The sequence below is a fragment of the Arachis hypogaea genome, chromosome 11 (genome assembly GCF_003086295.3).
Source record: "Arachis hypogaea cultivar Tifrunner chromosome 11, arahy.Tifrunner.gnm2.J5K5, whole genome shotgun sequence".
NCBI classification, from domain to species: domain Eukaryota; kingdom Viridiplantae; phylum Streptophyta; class Magnoliopsida; order Fabales; family Fabaceae; genus Arachis; species Arachis hypogaea.
Genome location: NC_092046.1, coordinates 31956555 through 31967335, shown reverse-complemented (window position 1 = coordinate 31967335; position 10781 = coordinate 31956555). Strand labels below are relative to the sequence as shown.

Sequence of the window (10781 nt, the reverse complement as noted above, 5' to 3'; positions counted from 1 at the left end):
ATTGTTTGAAATGACTGAATGATGAGTTTGAGTTGTGTTTGTGACTGAATTTGATGAATATGTATTTAATTTCTCGATTGAAAAGAGGTTGAAAATGATTCAGTTGGGACCCAAAAAAGGATGGCTAACCCCGAGTTTTAGGGGAAGTACTGCCGATATTTTATAAAAATCTGAGGTTTTATTTGAAAAGTTATTTTAAAAGATTTGGTTTTGGAAAATTAAATTATTTGAGATTTATTTAGTTGAGAAAAGGTGTATTCTATTTTTAAACTAGATTTATTAAGAAAAATATAATGTTTTAAATCCAATTTTGTAAGGAGAGATTTTGTTCTAAGTGTTGTTTTGAGCTTATTTTTTTTTAAGAAAAAGGAATCTCTGCCACAGGAGAGCAGAGAACAAAGATTAAAGGAATATATTAATTAATGAAGCGTCTGCCACAGGAGAGCAGATGTGACATTGTTTGGGCCTTAGTGCCAAATGTAAAGTGGGGACGCCCACACACTGAGAACTGTTTTCCAGATGTACGCTTATTGATTTGGAAAGTCACACTGATGCGGCCTAGCCGTACGACTTATAAGCACACTGATGCATCTGGAAAGCCATATCTGGGACTTGTGCCCGGGTAATATCGGGAGCGGGTAGGCAACCGACACATTAGCTCATGGTCTGCGTTAGGGATAGACATGCATCATATTGATTGCACATTTGCATTTGATTGCGCTTGCCTGTTTTATTACTTTGTGATTGTATTGTTTGTCTTGTTGTGACTTGCTTGTACATTGAATTGAATCTCTTGCTTGCACTATTTGTTTGTGAGTGTATTAAAGTGATTACGAGTTGACATTTGACTGAGGATTAACTATGTGGCTGAGAGACAGAAAATGTGACTAGTTTTATATTTAAAATTTGTTTTGAGTTTAGAAATTTAAAGAAAAGTAATTATTTATCTAAAGTAGAAATAAAAGTATTTCCAAAGGGTTAACAAAATAGTTTTATTGAGTAAAGTTAATTATTTGCATTAAATTCATTACTTTTACAGCATTCCCATTCCCTACTGAGAACGTGTGGTTTGTTCTCACCCCAAAATCTTCCACCCTTTCAGTGACACAGGTTCGAAGATTCAGTTAGAAGATGCAGACGACTAGTAGTTTTACTTGTGATTCCTGTTATTTTTATAGAGTTCTCTCGCCCTTGTTGCTTTAAGTTTTATTTTATCCAGAGGGATAAGTATTGTATTTGAGTTTTATATTAAATTCATTTGTATAACATTTATTATTATTAATAATTGTGTGATTTTAATTACTACAAATAATTTTTTGGTATTTTCTTATAAACTGAAACGCGATATCGACCTAAAGGCTCAATATTAAATAGTAAATAAGGAGAACAGGTTAGTAACTCCTTACTTTTAGTATGATCATGACGTGCTAAAGGTTAGGGTGTTACATTTTGGAGAAAAAGAGGTAGAAAATCTATATGTTTTAATAGAATTTTGTGGCCATACTTTTTAGGAGTACCAAAAGAGTTAGAAAAAAAAAAGGCACGCTCCAAAAACATGACAATAACAAAAATATTTCGTCAGATTTTAAAAGTATGTCTATTTTTGTCTATGGCCACTACATTAGTAAGCGTGACATCTAAAATATGACCAAATTTTTAATCAATTATCACCCACATAAAAATGTTTTCAAGAGACCAGACAAAATAAGAAATAATTAAAAAAAGAGTTCCTCACCTTAATTTTGTGAAACCCAAAGTAGAAAGCTCCTAAAACTCAAAAGATTAAAGCTCTGTCTAAAATCTAAATTCATATATTTTAAATTTTTGAAACCCTAAATTCAAAATTTGTGGATAAATGAAAAGGATGAAAGTTTTCTTGAGTTCTTGAGTTCATACCGTGAAAATTTATTTTATATATATATAGTCCAAACATTCTTTTATTAGAATTCTGATTTAATTACAAATTGAGGGGTAAATAATATTTTCTCTCCTTTTTTTTTTTTGGTGATTTCTTTTGGGCATACTTCTTTTCATTTTCTGGAAAGGAAAAAGAATGGAATTCTATGATAAAGATTAGGAGTGGCAAACGGGAAAGTCCGCCACGTCCCGCTAGAAGTCCGTCTTTTGGCGGGTTAGTCTGTTCCGCCCCGTCTAGTGAGGCGGTCCCAGAATTCCATCTAGTCCCGCTTAACGGCGGGCTGGTGAATCGGCGGGTGAAATCCGCCACATATCCTTTTTTTATTTTTAACTATTAAATAATATATATAAAGATATAAAAAAAATCTCTTCTATTTTTTACTTTTAACTATTATAATTTCTAAAGGTATAAATAAATTATAATTTTTATATTCACAAACATTAAAATTTTTGTAATTATAAATATTGTTCCCAAAGCAAAATAAACATAATCCAAAATATAATTATAAATAGGCCAATTCTATGGTGCCTATGAGTTGGTGTCTAAATTTTGCCTAACTTACTTTTTGTAGTAAGTTTTGATTTTTTAAAAATTATTTATTGTTATATCTTTTAAATTAAATATTAATTTTTAACCTTTTTTGGTAAATAGGCACCACCTTTTAGGTACGATAGCATTCACCTTATAAATATTGTCTCTAAAACAAAATAAACATAATCCAAAATACTCAATTTTTATCTTCATTCTCTTGGAAGTTGGGTTGAAAGAAGTTGAGTTTTGACAAAAAAATTATAAAAATACTCCTTACTAAAAAAATACTAAGCCCGACAGAAAAGCCCGTCTCGCTCCGCCAAAAGCCCACTAATAAAGACTATATCCATCCGTAAATGGATGTGGGCAATTTATTCCTTTTCCTCTTTGAATCAACTTAGGGGTCAAATTCTAAAATATCTATTTTATTTTGTTTTTGAAATATTTTTCTGACTTCTTTCTTCTTTCTTTTATTTATTTTGTCATAGTTTGTACTAGCTAGGTTGTACAAAGCGTGTTCAGCATAAGAATGTATTTTTTAGAAAATAATTATATTTTTACACTTCAAATAGTTTACCAGATTCAAAATATATCAACAAATTCCTAACCTAAAAACTTTAATTTTTTAACTAACTAAATTGAATTTTCTAGTTTAAATCCTTCTAAATCCAATTTAAAATCAGAAAATTAGCCAAATAATTATTGTTTCGAAACTTACAGTTATTATAACCACCATTGTAAAACATAAAGATAAATAGAAAAATATGTTCATACAAGTCGCTATACCCAGAATTAAGAAGGCTAGCTAGCTGTTGATACTGGAAAATATTAGTTTTGATCACATGGAATTCATGGAAGTTGTTACATGACACTGCTACAATGCATGTTCGGATGTATATATTCTTGTATACAAAGATTTCTTCAGCGTCTATTTTTCTACTGGGCTTAAAAAATAATCAATAATTTAATAACATGGTTAATTGAAAGTTAAAACTAACTTCTGTAGTCAAACAATTAACACTTTTTTGTTGGTCAGCAGGATTGTTTCATTCTTATATATAAGTACTATTTTGTCAAACAATTTATATCTTTTAAGAGAGAAGGCTAATTTCATTCTTCTAAAAACTATTTTTTTACTGACAGCACAATCTTTCGAGTCCTATATTTTAAGGGTGGTTCACTCTTAAAAATGATATATATACCTATTCACAACATGCTTTTCATTCAACATTGATCTCTTTTAACTTTGCTGCAATTGGCATGCCCATATACCCAACCCCTAAACAAAAGAGCCATTGTACAAAAGAGAGAGGTGTTGTGTTTGCAAAGGTTCCCAAGTACTCAACTATTATGATTTGAAACACGACAGTGCAACTAATCACAGCCACAAACACCTGATTTTCCCACATGCCCTTCAACACATCTACTTCCTCCATTTCTCGAGAGTTTATCTCATTGAAAACCTGTAGGATCAAATGAACCCATTGATAAGGCAAGGATCATAACTGAAATTTCATGCACTTAGAATTTGTTCTTGAAAAGTGTTGCTTAATTATACATACTTTATTACTCATTCAAATTGACGTGTATCCATGTCATGGATGGCAGTAGTTCTTTTTACTAATAAATTTGGAAAGATAATAAAAACTAATCAATAATTAATCGACATAAATTTTGAATGTATAATTTCTAAAAAGGAGTGCTAGGGTCAACAATTTTTGTGATTTGTAACCATCAAATAGCTATCAATGATAATTTTAATGGTGTGAAATTTCATCCAATGACTCACTTTTTTTTGCTGGTTACATGCTGGCCAAAATTTAAAAAAGTTGCTGCCTCTAGACTTTTCCATTAATGAGTAAATACATTTTTTAATTCATGATATTTTTTCAAAAAATAAAACGTCACTCTACAATTTAAATTTTTTTAATCAATTCCAATCATTCAATTAACTGGTCTAAGCGGATCTTTATAACTAGTGACTTAATGATATGTTAGGAACCGCCTAAACTAATAACAAAGGACGTTTAAACTAACTATTTGATTAGATAGGAATGGTTACTAATTTTCGAATTATAGAGTCGCTTTATATTTCAGATAAATGATAAAAAAAATATTTTTACTAAAATTATTTTTTGTCTCTAAAATTTGGAGTGGTCTTAAATTTTTTAAAAATTTAGCTGTTGAGAATATATTTAATATAAATCGAAAACTTTTGAAATAAAATAAAATTTAAGCCTATTTTTAAAATTTTTGTCAAATTTTAAAGACAAAAAATATATTTTATCTTTTTTTTTTAATTTTAGATTTTAAGTATGTAGTTATTTATTAGAATTGAAACTAAGATATCTAAATATCAATTTGGTGTCCAAAAATTCATGAACAATAACATATAGTATGTTGAAGATAGAAGACTGTACCTGACAGAAGACAAATGTGTTGAAAATAAGTGTGTTTAAGACAACATCAGGATTTGGGCCCCAGAGAAAGAAGAACCATCTTCCCACAGTCTGAAGAAGCCAAATGACAACAACTTGATACACTGATTGTCCCAAGATATTTCTCCACATGATATTGCTGATGAAATCTCCTTTCCTTCCAACAGGTGCACGCTTCATCAAATCATCATTTGGAGGCTCCGTTGCAAGTGCAAGTGCTCCTAATGTGTCCATTATCATGTTCACCCACAAAAGTTGAACCGCCGTCAGTGGTGCACTTCCTGAAACAAATTCAATATAATATTTTAGGGTACAGTATCTAAAGTTATCACATCTATAATTTCACATGCATTAACATCTGTAATTACATATTTATTATATTTAAAATTATACAATTATTCTAAGGATAATTAATAAAAAATAAATAAGACAATTTTAAACTATTTGGACTGATTTTTTATTGTCTCCAAAATAAGGGTATTCCGTAATAATGAGCACGAAGTGAGTTCATAATGAAAGTAAATAAGTTTAGGCTTGTTTAATTTTCTAACCTGTGAAACAAGCTGATGAGAAGTTCACTAGTAATGCTACCACATTAACGGTAAGCTGAAACTGTACAAATTTTTGAATATTTATGTAAACTGAACGTCCCCATTTTGCTACTGTCACTATTGTGGAGAAGTTATCGTCTAAAATTATGACATCTGCACTTTCTTTAGCAACCTGTGCATAAAATTATGATATGAGTTAGTTGAATTCGACATTCCGCTAGGAATAAGGGAAATAGTGGAAGATCATGAAAACATTTTTCATTCATTTTTCAAAAAAAATTTATGGAAAAGTGTTTAATTTAAAAATAAAAAATACTCAAAATATAAATACAGCCACAAAATATTCTAAATCTTTGGTTAAATATAAAAAATAAATCCTTTTCTTTCTGAATGTTGCCTATAACAAATATAATTATTGGACTAGGCTAATTTGCAATAAAAGAATGATGAGTTCTAGGTGAAAATAGTATAAATGAAAATAAAATTAGCTAGTGTAATTCCCTTTTCTCTTACCAGTTCCTCTTTCAAATTATAATTATTCGTTTTTCTTATCACACACTCATGCCAGTATTAGTCCTCGTTCTCAATTCCATTCATATACCAACATAATAACATTTTTCGTTACTCTATTATTTTGGTTCTAGATAGTGACCATAGTTTTTATGGACATATTTAATTAAAAGATTAGTTGCAGTAAGCATGGAAAAGAAGCACTCACTCACCTCAGTTCCAGCAATTCCCATTGCAAGTCCAATATCAGCTTCATGAAGGGCTGGGGCATCATTTGTTCCATCACCAGTTACAGCTACAACCTCTCCAAAAGTTGTACGCAACTGCTTCACCAATGTATGCTTATCTAAAGGTGAGGATCTAGCCATCACCTGAAATTCATATGTAGTTTAATTTCAAAATACAATCTATAAAAACATAATTCATATTTATATACATTAAATCATAGGGTATACCAATTTTAAAATAAGTGTCTCAAAATTAATTATGTTCAGGAATTAATAAAATTATTGAAAACATATTAATTTCAATAAATACATTAGGAACGTTGATACAAAATTATGTGAATTATCTTTTTTTATCCAATTTTTTTATTCTCCTTTTTCACTTATTTTCTATTATTTATTATATTAATAGGATTAAAAATTTAATTAGTGTTTTCTAATCTTTTTAAATAAACAATTATTTTGAACAAGATCAAATTTAATGAGTGCTATTCACGAATAGTAGTATGCATAAATAAATAATTATGAACTTGAGTTCATTTTCTTTAATGGTGGTGCCTGTGTTGCATCATGTTAAATTGTTATACAACACCATTTCTATGATAATGGCTCTAATTAACTTTAAATCGCTAATTTCTAGTTGAAAAATATTAATTTCGTATATTTTATCTTAGTAGTTTAGTTTTAGATTGGATTATTTTATAATGAAATTAAAATTTTGAAGGGGTCAAGAGATAGTTTTATTTGTTTTAAAAAAATTATTTTGTTAAGTAATTGTCATCTTCCGAAAATTATATACTAGTTCTATTTTATTAACAGTTATTTATTCCATAAGAAAAGTAGTGTACCTGGAGCTTGGGAATGAGTTCAAACAATTCCTCCTGAGTTTTTTGTCTAAATTCAGGACCTTCAATGGCGATGCCATCATCTGTTAAAATCCCACACTCTCTGGCAATAGCCTTTGCCGTATTAATGTTATCTCCGGTGACCATCCTCACTACTATTCCGGCGGACCGACACACTGCAACAGATTCCTTAACACCCGGACGAACGGGATCTTTGATACCAACAACTCCTATACAAGTGTACCCAGAAGAAGGAATAGGATCCTCTGGAGAGAACCCATTTTCCAATTCCATATAAGCAAGACACAGAGTCCTAAGTGCCTCATTAGCAAACTGGTTTATTGTCTTGCTAAGATAGTTCATTGCTTCTTCATCAAGGGACACAATCTCACCATTTGAGTTTATCACTTTGTCACAAGATGCAAGCACTATTTCAGAAGCACCTTTGCTATGTGCTCTTAAGCGTCCTCCATCATGGACCTTCACAACCACGCCCATTCTTTTCTTTTCGGAGTTGAATGGCTCAACTTTTATAAGCTTGCATTTTTCTCTCTCGCCTTGTGGGTCCCCACCTAGCGAGAGCCCGAATTCTAGAATCGCTGATTCTGTTGGAGTTCCCAAAATCTCACGCTTCCCCATTTTGTTAACCACAACTTCACCGCCGGTGTTGTTGAATATTGACTGAAGTAGCAGCTTTAATGCCAAATCTGGGAGTTGAGACACCTTACTGTTGCTCACTTCGTTAACCTGCGTGAAAAGCAAGAATTAAAAGAAAAAAAATGTTTTTAAAATATACATGTAAAATTTTATACTTACATAGCATCAAAATTAAATTAAAAAGAAATAGCCTTTTAAAACTTGCTTTTTTAAAATGGAAATGTTACGTGGTTTACCTTCATACAAATGCATGTTTTGACAACTGTCATGCGGTTGGTTGTTAGGGTTCCAGTCTTGTCACTACATATAGTTGTGGCGGATCCCATGGTCTCGCAAGCTGCCAAGTGTCTCACAAGAGCCTTGTCATTCATCATCTTCTTCATCGCAAACGCAAGGCTCAACGTAACTGCCAACGGCAGCCCCTCCGGCACAGCAACAACAACAATCGTAACTGCAATGGCGAAGAATTCCAGCATCTCCAAGCAATCCTCCGTAGACCACCACCAAAACCTCCCTTCTTCAAGTTTTCTCCCCATTAGTCCCTTCACCAACACAACGAAAGTAATCACCGCGAAAAACAGTCCTATCTTTCCTATAATCGTTGCCACTCCATTCAGCTTCACCTGCAACGGCGTCTCGTCATCGCCACCTTCGCTTAGCGTCGCCATTAACTTCCCCCACTGTGTTCTCATTCCCACCGTTGTAACCATCATGGTACAGGATCCATCTTGGACTTTTGTTCCCGAAAGAAGAAACGGGTTCTGAGAAGTAACCATAACCGGTTCGCTCTCGCCGGTTAAACTCGACTCGTCAATCAAGACGGAGAATCCGGAAACGAAGAGTCCGTCGGCAGGGACTTGGTCTCCAATGGCAAGATGGACCATGTCCCCAGGGAGTAAACTGTAAATTGACATTTTCTGCCTGTAACCGTTTCTTGTTATCTGAACTGAAATCTTTTTTTTCTCCTTGTCTAAATCTTTGAACTGTAAGGACTGGCGGTAGTCACTTGTGGCGGTTACAAAGACCACCAATAAGATGCTCACGACGATTCCTAGACCATCGTGAGCACCCTTTGGCCATCCCTCTGTTGCTATTCCAACTATCAGCGACACAAAGGCACACACTCCAAGAATCATGAGTGTCATGTCATGAAGGGCTTCGAAAACGTAAACCCAGAAGCTCCGAAGTTCAGCTTCAGCGAATTGGTTCACTCCGAAAATCTCCTCTCTCCTACGCTGCGATTCGTAACCGTCACTAAGACCCTTGGCTGTTGATGTTGAAAGCTTTTCTGCAATGCCTTCAACCCCACCATGGAATTTCAACTTCTTTACGTCATGTCCTTCAACTATAGACCCAAGTTCCTCTGCATCTATTTGAAAACCTGCAGCTTTAACATGCTGTGGTACAGTGTAATCACCAAGTTGCACACCTACAAGTTTATAGTGAAAGTTATTATTATAGTTTATCCGATCCTTGAATGTGTAGTGTATTAAGAAACTTGCCTTGGATAAATTGAAATGCAGCTTTGGAAACTAAAACAGCAACTCTCAGCTTTTCCTGCATTAAATGGGAAAGAATAAGAATTTCCGAAGGAAGAATGTTAGGAGGCCAATATTTTATATTAATTTTAAATGTGTAAACTTTTTATTTTTATACTATTAAAATTTAAGATTTTGTTAGGTAAATAATAATTTTTATGAATAATGTAAGGTGAATGTTATGGTGTCTAAAATGTGGTGTCTATTTAGCTAGTATCTATTAAAAAGAGTTAAAAATTAATATTTAATTTAAAAGATATAAAAATAAATAATTTTTAAAAATTTAAAACTTACTACAAAAAAAAAAGTTAGGCAAAATTTAGACATCAAATCATAGGCACCATAGAATTGGCCATAATATACATAATGGACTTTAAAATTGGTTCAATAAAGTAAAAACACACTATATCCTAAATTACCCATCTAAATTTTAATATTAATATAGCTATCTGCATACGTAGTGAATTAAACATTTGATATATTTATTGTTCACATTATTTAATATTTTTATTATCCACCTATACTTTTTTTAAAGTTAAGATTTAGTGTTTAAGAATCATAATTTAATAATGTTTAAAATATTACAAGTGTTTAATAAAAAATAATAAATTTTATTAATTATATAATAATTTTTACTAGTTCTTTTGAAATTTCAAATGTCTTAGAAAATGAAACTCAGATAATTTATACAACAAAAAATGATAGATAAACACATTTCACATGCACTGTTGAAAGAAGTTTACATTTACGATTTTTTTGTAGTCATTTTATGTAGTAGATGATAAACAGACCATAGTCATACAATATTCAGGTGAAATGAACTCACCTAACATGAGATATATTATTTTCTTCACATCAATGTTTTAAATTGCATTTCACAACCAAATTGTAAATACAGGAAAAAAAGAAATCACACCCCAGCCTCACTGTCCAAATGGCATAAAAAAAAGCCTCAATGTCCACAGTTATAACTTATAACAATAACAACCATGACTACCTTGTAGCTGCATTTGCAATTTAAAAGACGGGTATATTTTACCTCATATACCAAATAAATCGGTACAAAAAATTGTTCGACAAGATAAGTATACAAAATATTTGTTCAACTAACATTTTTATGAGCGAAAAACATACGTAGAAGGGGATTTAAACCTGATTAGTGCGACGCATAGCTGCTGCTTCTTCTCGCTTAGAGAGATTGGCAGTGAAACGAAAGCGTCTTTTGGGGTTCTTGACCACCCCACATAGTTTTCTCCATTTACCAAGAGATTCTCCATCAGAGTTCTTGGATTTCACACCTCCAAAATTCTCATTCAAATAATTCTCCATCACCCACCACCAGTGCCCTTTGTATATATATCAATATATATATGTATATATTCGTTCTTTTGGTCTTCAATTTATATAAAATGAGATGTTCATGGTAGCTCCCAATATGCACTCACATTGTAATAGCATTGTAAGGTTAAACTTCGGACAATGTGAAAGGCAAAATGCTAGTTCCTTTGTGTTGTCATGAAGTTAGTTAGCAGGGTAAAACTAATGGAAAAGAAAGGAAGAGATGAAGGA

At 32.0% G+C, this 10781-nt stretch overlaps 1 protein-coding gene across 2 annotated transcripts; it reads right to left on the bottom strand.

The window, feature by feature from the left end:
- Nucleotides 1–3669: 3669 nt before the first annotated feature.
- LOC112723843 (calcium-transporting ATPase 2, plasma membrane-type-like) lies at nucleotides 3670–10541 on the bottom strand. Of its 2 annotated transcripts, none has more exons than XM_025775235.2 (8): nucleotides 10365–10541; nucleotides 9177–9231; nucleotides 7902–9103; nucleotides 7021–7764; nucleotides 6161–6319; nucleotides 5439–5610; nucleotides 4870–5168; nucleotides 3670–3912 (listed from the first exon to the last, which is right to left on the bottom strand). In XM_025775235.2, the coding sequence occupies exons 1-8, from the start codon at nucleotides 10539–10541 to the stop codon at nucleotides 3670–3672; spliced, it is 3051 nt and encodes a 1016-aa protein (XP_025631020.1). The 2 variants fall into 2 exon arrangements, with proteins under 2 accessions (XP_025631020.1, XP_025631021.1); XM_025775236.2 differs by having other exon boundaries at nucleotides 7911–9103.
- Nucleotides 10542–10781: the final 240 nt, after the last annotated feature.

Coding starts and splice junctions, on each gene's coding strand:
- LOC112723843 (XM_025775235.2), bottom strand. CDS start 10,541: ATGGAGAATTATTTGAATGAGAATTTTGGAGGTGTGAAATCCAAGAAC. Junction 7,765..7,901: donor TTTGTATGAAGGTAAACCAC/GTAACATTTCCA, acceptor CTTTTCACGCAG/GTTAACGAAGTGAGCAACAG. Junction 5,611..6,160: donor TGGGAATTGCTGGAACTGAG/GTGAGTGAGTGC, acceptor TTTTATGCACAG/GTTGCTAAAGAAAGTGCAGA.